The sequence below is a fragment of the Penicillium cinerascens genome (genome assembly GCF_028974065.1).
Source record: "Penicillium cinerascens strain IBT 15544 chromosome Unknown contig_24_segment0_segment0, whole genome shotgun sequence".
In the NCBI taxonomy this organism is placed as follows: Eukaryota; Fungi; Ascomycota; class Eurotiomycetes; order Eurotiales; family Aspergillaceae; genus Penicillium; species Penicillium cinerascens.
Genome location: NW_026695290.1, coordinates 911,369 through 923,857, shown reverse-complemented (window position 1 = coordinate 923,857; position 12,489 = coordinate 911,369). Strand labels below are relative to the sequence as shown.

The window sequence follows — 12,489 nt, the reverse complement described above, 5'->3', positions numbered from 1 at the left end:
TGCATTCAAATGTTTGCTCGTATGCTTAATGAAAATGTAATGCTGTATGACTCTTAGGAACAAAACAAGGGGAGATCTCATAACTCCAAAGGCGTAGAACAGACAGGTAAAATGGAGTGTAAATAGCCAATAGCCGAGATGAAGGAAATATCCAAAACTCCGATATTTTCTGCAAGCTAGTATGCCCCTGTCGTAGCGTCGAGTCCATGGTCCAGCAAGCTGCTCGACGCCACGAAACTGAATCCGCCAAAGGGGTTCCCATCATCGACCGACAAGCCACGACCGTGTCGAGAAGAAGGCGAATGGCCCGTGTAGAAATCGTCAATGCTAGTTAAAGGAGGACTGAGTGGTAGGTTGGTGAAGTCAAGAGAGAAGTTCTCGGCGAGGGCCGGGTCGGTGACCACGGGTTGAATCGGCGGGTCGAGCTCGCGGCGCTCGAGAGCAGCCCAGTCGATTTTGCGGAAGAAGCGGTGTTTCTTGATAGTCTGCAGATCCTTGGGCATGTGGTAGCCGAGACGCTTGGTAGGATCTTTGCGCAACAGGCGGATGAGAAGGTCTTTAGCATCGGGGCCGAGGAAGTAAGGCAGGACGAGCTTCTGCTTGACGATTTTCTCCTGTAGCTTGGTGTGATTGTTTGCGCGGAAGGGTGGCGAGCCTGTGAGAAGATCATAGCCCAATGCGCCGAGTGACCACCAGTCACAAGCTTTGCCGTACGGCTTGCCTTGGACGACTTCGGGGGCCATGTACTCGATCGTGCCGAGGGACGAGTTGCAGCGATCGTCATCGCTGACGGCGATCTTGCTGAGCCCAAAGTCGGTTAGCAGCAGGTGGCCCTGTGTGTCGAGAAGGCAGTTTTCGGGCTTGAGGTCACGGTACAGGACGCCAACGTTCTGGTGCAGATGCTCCAGGGCAAGAACCATCTCTGCCATGTAGAAGGCTGCCGCATCTTCCTCGAACATGCGTTCCATCGCAAGATGGGTGAATAACTCTCCACCCTGAGCATACTCTAGAATGAGATACAGCTTCTCGTGGTCCTGGAAAGCATAGAACAGCTTGACAACGAATGGGTGTCGGTTGACACTCTCCAACACCATGCGCTCCGTCTTGGTCTGCTCCACCAACTTCTTGTGGACGGTGATCGACGCTTTTCGGAACTGCTTTTGCGCATACAGTTTGCCCGTAACAACATGGCGGACCAGTAACACAGTTCCAAAAGAGCCTTTGCCAAGGCAGAGAAGAGGCTCAAAGTCATCTGCAGTCATCTTGCGGCAGAGCTGGCTTCGCAAGTCCATGCCATTGGTAGCAGCCTCCGGGCTTGTACCAGAAGATCCTCCTGTCGCAACATCCGGGCTGACAAAATCTTGATCCAAGGGAACTTCGTAGCTAGTCAGAACTTCGGTCTGGTCACTGTCGGATTGAACACTCGCGTTGCTGGGAGTCTCGGAGCATAGGCCGCTGCTACCCGCGGAGGGTTTACCGGCAAGACTGAGCGAATCAAATTGGAGCTTCAATGCGCTCACCCCATGACCAGTAGCCGGCTGTGCCAGTGGGCTCCCGCCTCCAAGAGACGTTGTTGGGCGCGAATCCGCAGCACGGGAGCTAGTAGTCGAAAAGTCTGAGTCCTCGTCAGCCGAGGCTAAAGGCGTGAAGCCGCGTACGGTGGAAAGAGCCTGGTCCGCCTCATTATTCTGCTTCTTCTTTTTCTTCCGGCGCTGCTTTCCCGTCAGCAGGTTCGGGTGGAACACCGGAGGCTGCATCGCGTTGTCTCCGTTGGCCCCATAGTTGGCCATCTGTTTGCGCGGCGAAAGTCGGTCACCCATGTGGACGTCCGCGCCATGGTGATTGGTCGGAAGGTCGATAGAAGGTTGCCCACTGTCGGCTTGCGGGGTGAAGACGTCTCCCACAGAGATATCATCATGTGGCGGCTGGAGAGACATGGTGCGCGAGTGTCACTCGTTGTGGTCGTGGTTTCGCAAGAACTGGAGTCGAAAAGACGCCGATAAAACGCTCGTTCCGGAAGGAAGCCGGCGATAGTCGTTGACCGGTGAACAATTCGTCTCACGCGGTGTTAATAATGGCAAGTATGTACTCAAGAAGCCTGTATGGCAGCCACTATTCCCAGGAACAATCCGTCAGCTTCATTCTTGGTTGGATACGGGGTTATGGAGGGGTAAATTTGGAGCTTTTCAGCTCGACCATTTGCCCCACCAATAGGACCAGAGATAAAGAAAGACGATCGCAAAAATACGTACCTCAACTTGGAAGAAGAACAGCTCTGTCTCGTCGTCTTGGTCGTATTAGACCAGATTGGATCTCTCGAGTAGTTTTACCGTCCGCCCTTCTTCAGGACGGACCCGGGACCCCTAGCCAAATCACTTCGCTAACCGCGAAGTCGAAGGCCAAGGCGGATGGGGCCAAGAAAGGATATTCGGTCACTTCGATAGGATCGGGAGACACGCGAGGCAGGTATGAAGTCTGAGGAATTGGGTTCAGGTGGGCCAGATCGCTGGTCAGAAGGGTCGAGAGCGAAAGGGGTGGCGCAGATAGGCACATAGAGAAGTGGCAAATGAATCGAGCTGGGAGCTTGAGAGTAAGTTGCTGGCAGATCCTCCAGGAAGATATGAGGAAAGGTTGAAAGCCAAAGGAGCCAAAGCTGAAAATAAAATCAGCTTTGGCAAATCCGGGGAGTTCGCACTAAACCCCTTCCGGCATTCACGTGAAGTGCATTGTGCATTGGATTCGCTCCGATTTGCTAACAAATCCCTCTTCTCATCTAGTCGGCATTATATTCAAGGGTATTGTTACATTCTGCCTCGCATTGTCTACGCGATTCAAAGTCAACCTGTCTCCTGCAGGGCCCTGCATGCCTCCGGTCCGTGCCCCCGGCATCACCGCGCCGCTTCATGCTTCTGGAAGAATGCCTGGGATCGAGTGATCTCCACGCCAGATCGCTGCACGAATGCCAAGGCGCTGGGCTTCTCGACTCTAGCGGTAACTTTCTCGTTGCCAAAGTCCATCGTCACAATGCGAGCCACGAAGGTTGCTAGCGCCTCGACACTCTGGAAGGTAGTCTCGTCAACTTTCTATACACACTGTTAGCACCTGTTTCAAATGGTAGTCAAAATAGACGTACTTCTGCCACAGCTCTCGTCATGGCCTGATAAGTATCGAGGAAAGTTGATCCCCACGCTTTCTGTCCAGGACCTTCGAACACGAGAGAAGTTATCACGGCCTGCTTCTCGATACGCTCGTGCGGGTTCACACCCAAAACGCAGTAAGAGCGGATTCCCTCAATGCGAAACTCCTCCTCCAAGACAACTAGAGCCCGTGAAGACGGATCGACTGCCTCTCCTCGCTCCGGTCTTCGCTTGTATCCCCACGCCGTGACGCTGCGGTACATGAGTCCCTCTTCTGCGCGCAGCAATGCCTTAGGCATGTGTAGCCACACCTCGCACTGGCCGTATTCACTACCAAGTGGATATTCAGCCTTAGCAGGTAGTTCACCAGCACCCGAGAAGCTATTCCACGGGCTCTGCTGAACATGCTCCATCCGCTGCACACCAGCCGCGGTCTCATCCAGCAATCCGAGCCCACAATTCGCGACGATCCCTGCCGTAACTCGGGGGTCCTGACCTACGGCACTGACCCTCATATCCTCACGCTGCGTGCCCTCCAAGCTAATCATTCGGTGGTGTGGATGCTCAGATGAAGTACTGGGGTCCGCCATGTTGCGGATATCGGCCTCGAGTCGCCGGAAAAGCTTGCCGTAGTCCAAAGAGAGCGAGACCTCATCCTGAGCGGCGGAAGCAATGGCGGATGAGTAGGATAGTTTTAGACTTGCGATGCACGGCTGTGCTTTGTCCGGGCGGTGCCATGCGTCCGGGGCTGCAGGGAGAGGAAGCTCGATGTCGCGGAGACGGACGCTGTCGAGAACATCTGGGACGGAAGGGATATAAATGACGGAGCGTGAGCTGGACATTGCGTCTGTATACTGCGAAGCCGGTTGTCAGGCTTCCAATTGCAAGGTAGCGCAGTGCAGATGAAGGGCGGGGAGGGAAGCTCGGGAAGGGTTTTGGGCGGGGCAGCTGCAGATCAGGGCCGGCAACGTCCGCAGGCAGCTTATTTGACATGGGCAGCGTTGTACTACCTACCCATCTAACAATTTGGTCCCTGGATACTAAAATAGAACGGAAGACTGTATTCATCACTCCTGAATCCTATGTCAAGACTGTCGTTGAAGAAACAGATAGATCCACAACCACAAAATTGCCACTCCATCCGTTGTCCTCGTAACCTGTGCAGACCACTGAAACCAGCTGAAGAACAAAGCAAAACACCCATCGATAGAAAAGAAAAGGAATCAAAGATGGTCGTTGCAGACACAATAGTACCAGCCCAAGGGACGAGGGCTGGAACCTAGACCAGAAGAAATGAAGTCCAGTCCGAGGGAAAGGTCCCAGGCAGGAGAAAACGCTCAGAACAACGGCAGATGGAAAATAAAATCGGCACCATAAAGCTCAATACGATACGTAGCGGGTATTAGGGAGGTGAAAAATTATCTGCAGTAAAAATCCAAGGAATGGAAAACAGAAATGGAGACGGGCCGCCATCTACCAGTAGCGGGGGCGATCATACGCAACGTAGTCAGCTCGCGGCGGCGTGCGAGGTCGACCGTAGGGCCGCCCCGCCAGATAGGGGTCATCATAGTGGCGCGGAGGAGGCGGAACCCGGGCATCATAGGGGTCCTCGTAAGGACGACGCGGAGGCGGGTAGTCTTCTATGCGAGGACGCGGGGGAGTGCGACGTCCGTATCCATCACGTTCATAGTAGTCTCGGCGGATGGGGATGGGCGACCGTTCACGGTAATGATCCCGGGGACTGTATCCACGGGGCCCGGGGAACCTTCTGTCGTATTCATCCACGGGAGGGTAGGGCCGGCGAGGGGAGCGAGACCGATATGGGTCACGGTGGGGACGCTCTTCGAAGGGTTGGATCTGGGGGGTATCAGATGGGGATCCATTTGCGGGTTCCTGGTCGGGCTGCTCCCTTACATCCGCAACGCATGTCACGCGTGAGCCTTTGAATTCGCGCTGGTCCAGCTTCTCCACGGCAGTTTTCAGGTCGTTGGCGGTTTCAAATTCAACAAACCTTTTTCCTTGTCAATGGGGGGACGAACACACGAATATGGGAGCATGCTCAAGATGCAATGGTAACCCACCCTTTTCCTTGTTCACGGCCAGTTTCCGAGTAGACAACATCCAGTCCAGACTGGCGGGCAAAGTCTTTGAGGTCCTATAAAAAGAACAAGTGGTGAGTCCAGGTCCAGAAAGAGGAATATCCGGCAGGTCCAAGTGGAAAGTGGGCAGCAAAAGATCTACGTCCGGGCAAAGAGTGACAATATGGTGATTGATATCCGGAGTGACCAGGATGCACTATTCTTCCAGTCCAGGTGAAACCCGAGTTTCGCCCTGCCAGGTCCTCGGAGCAAGACATGAATGCCTCCAAAGCCTAGAACGGTAAACGGTCCTTGGTTCCAGGAATCAAGTTCCACGACCCAGCAGAGGAGCACAGACTGGAAGGCATATGTTCGAGCAAAGTGGCCAGAGGGCAATGAGGTCCGGATATCCAAGGGGGAATGGGCATGGGCTGGAACTGCTAACCTGCCAACTTGTTTCTGGAAGACCGGATATCTGCATCCGGAACATGGTACGGCGAGGGCGAGGAGCAGTGGGACGGTCCGTAGGGCCGGGGAAGTTCTCCTTGCGCCGAGGACCACGAGCGAACTGCACGGTCAACCGCTCACCCTTGAAGTCACTACCGTCTGTCGGAGGCTTAGTTAATGGGTCATTTTTATTGGTCCAGCTAAAGTTATGAACATACGAAAGGCTGCAAGAGTTGTTAGCAGATTGATAAACAGCGGGTGTTCACGGGGGCTTACCGGGCACGACATCACGGGCATCCATGGCATCCTCATATTCGATAAAACCGAAGCCGTTCATTAGCTTGATTTCGGTAATCTTACCAGAGCCATGGGTGCTGAAATGTTCCTCGATATCCGGTTTAGTGACTGCAAATCATTTGATCAGATCATGTCAGCGGGCTGTTCAAGTGTTGAAGGTCCACGGGACTGCTCTATGTGCTGCATGGGTGGAACGCTGCCAGGGAAGTGGGCCGGGGGCGCCTGCAAGCGGGGACTGAGAGAATCCATAGACAAGATCCAACCGGTGATGTTTTGAGGGAAGAGGGTGTGGGTTGCCAGCATACCATTGCGGGGAAGGTTCCCGAGATAGAGACGGGTCGATGACACCTCCGTCATGGTGGGAAGTCAGGCCACTAAGAGATGGATCCGGCAGGTACTAGAAAAGTGGCCAAAGAGAGTTCCAGCGGCGAGCGGAAAAGCCGTGTGGCTAAGGGAAGATGGCGGTGACTCCGGAAGCTAACCTATTCCCCCCAAACGAGAAAAAGGGTTGGGCTGGATAGGATATTGGGCACACACTCCTCGGGGAAAGATGAAAGAGAGGCAGGATGCAAGAGGGCAGAAAGGAGAAAAGAGGGGGGAAGGGGAAAAAAAGAAGACATGGCGGTGGAGGGCGCGACAGGTAACACAGGCCGCCTCACTTTTTTTTGGCTATTTGATCCACGCGCTCCCCACCAATGGGCTGTACTGAGTACAAGTTGCTTTGGATTTTGATTTTATTGTTTAGGTAGGCGCAAGCCCTGTGAAATACCGAGTAGTGCACCTGTACCACAACTATAAAAGACCTTGTAGTAAAGTAAGTAGATCGCCTGGTGGACCTCCACCTTCCATTCCACGGTTCTGTCCGCTGACCCCGACGGGGCGACCCATTTTTGCCACGTACTTTTGACCTCAGGCTAGCTTCCTGTACTAGCTGAAAAATAAAAAAGAAATCACCTGCTTTTTGGTATTCGATATATACAATACAGGGCTATATTTAATTCCACAACTCCAGAGCATACTGAAGTTAGCTCATGTCATGATGTACTTGGGGCCCTCTCCACCCTGAGGGGTTTGCCAGTTGATATCCTGAGTGGGCACCTTGATGTCACACGTCTTGCAATGGATGCAGCTACATGGCTCGTTAGTACTGTTCACGACCGACATCGGTGTCAGGGGGCGATGACTTACTTCTGCGCGTTGATCTGGAACCGCACCCCGTGCGTCTTGCTCGGGTCTTCCACGTATTCGTACACTCCGGCCGGGCAGAACCGATTCTCCACACCCTTGTAGACCGGCCACGCCAGGTCCTTGTGCTTGTCCCAATCCTCCACCTGCAGATGCACGGGCTGGTCCTCCTCGTGGTTGGTGCCGGTTCGGCTCACGCTGGTTAAGATGTCGAAGCTGATCTCGCCGTCGGGTTTGGGATATTCGATCTTGTTGCACTGAGATGCAGGTTTGGTGGCGGCGGCATCCGTGCCGTGGTGCTTAAGTGTCCATGGCACACGGCCACGGAGAATGTAGGCCTCCAATCCGGAGTACATCAATCCACCGAAGAAGCCCAGAGGGGTATTGAAGGAAGGCCGCATGTTGCGCACCTCGCGCAGCTCCTTCCAAATGTACGATTCCCGGAGGGCCTTTTCATAGTCGAAAAGGAAGACGGTGCCTTCGCTTGTGCTTTGCAGCGCAGAGAAGGTAGCCTCGGCTGCCAACATACCGGACTTCATCGCAGTGTGCGTACCCTTGATTTTGGGCACGTTCAAGAACCCAGCAGTGTCACCAATCAGGGCACCGCCTGGGAACGCGCACTTGGGAATGGACTGGAAACCACCCTCGTTCAGTGCACGCGCACCGTACGAGATGCACTTGCCACCCTCCAAGACTTCTTTGAACAGGGGGTGGTGCTTCATTTTCTGGAACTCCCCGTACGGCGAGAGCCAGGGGTTCGGGTAATCCAATCCCACCACCAAACCAATGCTGACCATGTTGTCGCCAAAGTGGTACATCCAAGCACCACCGTAGGTATCCCTGGGGAGCGGATATCCCATCGAGTGGGTGACCTCACCCGAACGGAACTTCTCCGGCTGGATTTCCCAGATTTCCTTAATTCCCAGTCCGTAGGTCTGAGGCTGGCTGTCCCGTCGCAAGTCATACTTCTTAATCACCTGCTTCGTCAAGCTTCCGTGGCAGCCCTCTCCGAGAAGGGTGACGCGGGCGTGGAACTCCATTCCGCGCTCGAACGTATCCTTGGCCTTGCCATCCCGGCTCAGTCCAAGGTCATTGGTCGCAACACCCTTTACTGATCCATCGTGAGTGTAGACAATCTCGCTGGCAGCAAATCCGGGATACACTTCCACTCCTAGTTCCTCCGCGCGCTCACCGAGCCACTTGGTCAACTCGTTCAAACTGATGATGTAATTTCCATGATTGTTCATCTGCGGCGGGGCGGGAAGAGGGTACGATGAGTTCTTGGTCAGGAACCGCATCTTATCGCCCGTGACAGGGGTAGCACCCTCGAAGCGGGAAGGGTTATCTTCGTCGAGCCAGTCGGGAAACAGCTCGTTCATGGAGGTCGGTTGGAGGACGTTGCCGGAGACAATGTGCGCACCCAGCTCGCCAGCCTTTTCTAGCAAAACGACTCGGAATTCCTCATTCCCGGCTTCGTTTGCAAGCTGCTTCAATCGAATTGCGGCGGCGAGACCAGCGGGACCTATGGTTATCAGAGCTCAATTAGATCGGGCTCCAGGGTCAGTATTGCGGTGTAACACATACCACCACCCACGATACAGACATCCACCTCGTCGGATTCACGGTCAATTGACCGCGGGTCGAAGTTGCCATTTTCATCGGTAAAGCGCCGTGATACCGATTGCGAGAACGCCCGGGTTTGCAGCGGAGTGAAGGGCACCGTTTGGCAGGCCAAACGTCTCCCGGAAGACGAAAAGGGACTGGCGGGGCTGCGAGCAGAAGAGACGAGGGAGGAGATCGAGGGGGTAGTTCGTGAGAATCGAGAGGCCGAGCGCATTTCGCGCCTCAGCAGAGGCAGAACGGCACCTTTGGATGCCATCGCCGATGTAAAAGGAGGTTGTTAGTAAAACGGCAAAAGTACTACTGAGCGCGCATGAACATGTCCGCTTAGAATCGCACGGGGAGCGGAGAGGATGGAGTCCTTGAATAGCCGAGTTGAAGTCGGAACGGCGCCCGAAGCTGGTGAGCCAAAATCGCCGAAAAGCGCCTACCCGAGGCCCATCGCCGGTCGCGGGCCAATGAAATCGGGTACGTTGTCAATCCGGTCGACGTAGCTTGTTTTTCCGCTTCACCGAGAGCGTGTCAATGGGAATCTTTGGGTGAAATGCTCGAATACACCCGGATGAGTCCAGTTGATATCCTCAGGAATATTTTACCTGTACGGATCATATATACACTCTAGAGTCTGTAGCTACTGTGTCGACGGAGCCAACGTAATCATCACGTGGACCAGTCACATGCACCGAAAACATCTTTGACATCATCGAAAGGTCAAATGTGACGGAAGTGGACGACTCGATGCAGGTTCTCGAGTGTCAAGAATCAAGCTTAATTTACTGTCACACCGCGGGGTCTGGATTGGACCAGTACCAGTACCGGTGCCTCGTGGTTATTACGATAACTGTGATTACTCTGATAACCGTCGGTTTGCAGGAATGTGACGGGTGAGGTGCTGGGTATGGTATTCAGCATACCGGAATGGAAAATGTCCAGATGTAATAATAACAGAACCGCGGGTTAGTAGACGGTGACAGATCAGCGACTCATTAGGGCTTGGCGAGCGGTGGATTACAGATCCGCAAGATTCGACCGGTCCAACTTGCAGTCCTGAACGGCCACCTGTCCTCAACGGCAGGAATGACGGCGCTGACACCCTTCTGAGTTGGGGGAAGCCGACGGAAGGTATTTGGAGTTTTCGCGTCAACAACGAGTGGCGAGTAGGCGATGAAACACTTGGGAGGCACATCCGGCGCTTCCAGCACCCTTTGTTGCAGGAAGGAAGAGGGAAGCGCTGACAATTTTTGTTCAGTTGCCATCCGCTAAAGCGGCGAGAGGGTAGCGCGTCGTACAGGGAGCGGCCGAGGATATCGATGCGCAGTGATTGGGCCGCGGTGAACAGGATTGGACGGGTCCGACTATCGGTTGCAGCAGCCCCGTTTCATGGACGCTGAGTGGTTGATACGGCGGCGCGGCGGAGGATAAAAGCAAGGGCGGGTGAGCCATTCAGGGGCCAGTATTGAGCCAGGTGGATACAGGTATTCACCAATAGCAGACATGTACTGGAAACCAGCCACTTCATTGGTGTTCAGATATCTTCCAGAGCCGCTAGCGGCCCACCGGTGGAGAGGCAGCCGTGGTTGAAGGGAGGCCGACCGTCGCTGCTTTTACCGCCACCATGGGGCCAGCCTCCCCTGACGCGGGCAGTGAGTCAGCACTATATAAGGGCCCTGCCTCCCACTCCCGCGTCGCTCCTGGGATTCCTGTCTCGGTCTTGGCATCCGCTATCTGGAGTTCTATACTTCCCGCCCCTCCCCCCTACTCCCTTTTCTCTACTAATCAGATCTTTTCTTATCTGAAAGATCTCCTCATCGGGAAGCCTTTTTTCTATCGAAAAAAGGAAAAAAAATATTTCATCTCGGTTTTCCTACGGGCTTACCTAAGGAAGCTTGTCCTGCGACTCCCAGGTACTCGCTTCACCACTCTCCTTCAGATCGCTCTGCAGATAGAACACAAAATCCAATTGAAAAAAAGCAGAGGAAAAAAAAAGAGCGAACAAAAAAAAAAGTCTCTCGCGTGTCTGCCATTTTAATCTCCTCGGCGATCTGTCCTCCTGAAAACACTTTAGTGTGCTTTTCTTTCCAACCCTCTTCGAATCAAGAGGATCAGTGATCTGAGATTCGTGTCACCTTCACCATCATCTGGGTCGAGCAGCAGTTGCCTTGGGGGGATACATTGACTTGTCCATCTCCCACTACAACTAGGTAAGCTTTTCTGCTGCACTCCTTTACCATCTCGGGATTCTGCCACTCCTGACCGCCTCCTATAGGCGGTCGTCATCGACGTCTTTCACTTCTTCCCTCGTCAACATCTCACTGACTCGTCCCTCTTCCTCCATAGTTGTTATTGGTTCCTTCATCTCCATCGCATCAACCCGATCGCGTTTGTGGATCCTGACGTTCATCATGGAGCACATGAACACCCTCACCACCCACCCGAAGACCGCGGAGCAGGCGCGTGCCTTCACTTCGCCCTCATCGCTCTCCTTCCCTGGTGGAGCCGGGGACCTGACCCCGCCTTCCTCTGTGAAAGAGGCTCAGGGTATGAACGGTCAGCAGGTTGGAGGAAATGCCACTAATGGCAATGGGGTGACCCCCGCCACTCCAGCTGCGACTCCTGGTGCTACTTCGGGAAGCAGCGGCATTGTGCCGACTTTGCAGTGAGTATACCTCTTTTGTTCTGGGTTTCTCGTAAGACAGAAATACTGAACTTTACCGTCCTCAAGAAACATCGTGGCCACCGTCAACCTTGACTGCCGCTTGGATCTGAAGACCATTGCCCTGCACGCACGCAATGCAGAGTACAATCCAAAGGTATATTCCACACCTCCCTGAGCCGTGGCAAACCAGGGGACAGTGTGGCTGAACTTTTCTACCTTAATAGCGTTTTGCCGCCGTCATCATGCGTATCCGTGAGCCCAAGACCACCGCTCTGATCTTCGCCTCTGGCAAGATGGTCGTTACCGGTGCCAAGTCAGAGGATGACTCCAAGCTTGCATCCCGCAAGTACGCCCGTATCATCCAGAAGCTCGGCTTTAACGCCAAGTTCACGGATTTCAAGATCCAGAACATCGTCGGCTCCTGCGATATCAAATTCCCCATCCGTCTGGAGGGTTTGGCTTCTCGCCACCACAACTTCAGCTCCTACGAGCCCGAACTCTTCCCCGGTCTGATCTACCGTATGATGAAGCCCAAGATTGTGCTCCTGATCTTCGTCAGCGGTAAGATCGTCTTGACTGGCGCCAAAGTGCGTGAGGAGATTTACCAGGCTTTCGAGCTGATCTATCCTGTGCTGTCTGGTAAGTGACACTTGTTTCCATCACGCTCAATATACGTGCTAACCAATCCCAGATTTCCGCAAGGTCTAAATTTCCGCAGGAAGATCACCACTTGCTTTCGCATTCAAACCTGTATTAACACACGCTGCCTTTTCTTCACCGTTGCCATGGGTATGGCAGTATGCTCACGCATCTGTTACTCCTGTGTTCGCTCTTTCTATTTTCACGATTCTTTATGCACAGCATCGTTCGGCGTTATAGCGATTTGGTGATCCTCGGTCTGTTTCTCATTTTTCGACTGTTACGATTTAGAAGATTGCTGCACACCGCAGTGAGGCGGTCCCGTGCGCTGGTCGAAACACTGCCTCTTAATCTTTTTTCTGTGCTTTCATTTCCGTTGATGGGGCAACCTGTCGCCGGCCAAAAAAATTTCTGCTGGGCCTCTAGATTC

The 12,489-nt window shown here is 53.8% G+C and overlaps 5 protein-coding genes across 5 annotated transcripts; 1 reads left to right on the top strand and 4 right to left on the bottom strand.

Annotated features, from left to right (window-relative positions):
- Positions 1-176: 176 nt before the first annotated feature.
- On the bottom strand, positions 177-1,937 carry N7498_003429 (AGC family serine/threonine-protein kinase; the record flags this gene model as incomplete). Its single annotated transcript, XM_058450491.1, has 1 exon — positions 177-1,937. One exon carries the CDS (start codon positions 1,935-1,937, stop codon positions 177-179), a length of 1,761 nt encoding a protein of 586 aa, XP_058309953.1.
- Positions 1,938-2,829: 892 nt separating this feature from the next.
- N7498_003428 (dihydroneopterin aldolase) lies at positions 2,830-3,979 on the bottom strand (the record flags this gene model as incomplete). The annotated part of the gene is made up of 2 exons (XM_058450490.1): positions 2,830-3,083; positions 3,134-3,979. 2 exons carry the CDS (start codon positions 3,977-3,979, stop codon positions 2,889-2,891), a joined length of 1,041 nt encoding a protein of 346 aa, XP_058309952.1. The 3' UTR covers positions 2,830-2,888.
- A 631-nt stretch (positions 3,980-4,610) lies between these two features.
- N7498_003427 (uncharacterized protein) lies at positions 4,611-6,316 on the bottom strand (the record flags this gene model as incomplete). The annotated part of the gene is made up of 7 exons (XM_058450489.1): positions 4,611-4,994; positions 5,052-5,148; positions 5,219-5,292; positions 5,661-5,821; positions 5,881-5,886; positions 5,939-6,067; positions 6,265-6,316. 7 exons carry the CDS (start codon positions 6,314-6,316, stop codon positions 4,611-4,613), a joined length of 903 nt encoding a protein of 300 aa, XP_058309951.1.
- A 607-nt stretch (positions 6,317-6,923) lies between these two features.
- On the bottom strand, positions 6,924-9,023 carry N7498_003426 (electron-transferring-flavoprotein dehydrogenase; the record flags this gene model as incomplete). Its single annotated transcript, XM_058450488.1, has 3 exons — positions 6,924-7,088; positions 7,148-8,666; positions 8,729-9,023. 3 exons carry the CDS (start codon positions 9,021-9,023, stop codon positions 6,989-6,991), a joined length of 1,914 nt encoding a protein of 637 aa, XP_058309950.1. The 3' UTR covers positions 6,924-6,988.
- A 2,143-nt stretch (positions 9,024-11,166) lies between these two features.
- Positions 11,167-12,128, top strand: N7498_003425 (TBP family protein; the record flags this gene model as incomplete). The annotated part of the gene is made up of 4 exons (XM_058450487.1): positions 11,167-11,420; positions 11,487-11,574; positions 11,645-12,059; positions 12,112-12,128. The coding sequence occupies 4 exons, from the start codon at positions 11,167-11,169 to the stop codon at positions 12,126-12,128; spliced, it is 774 nt and encodes a 257-aa protein (XP_058309949.1).
- Positions 12,129-12,489: the final 361 nt, after the last annotated feature.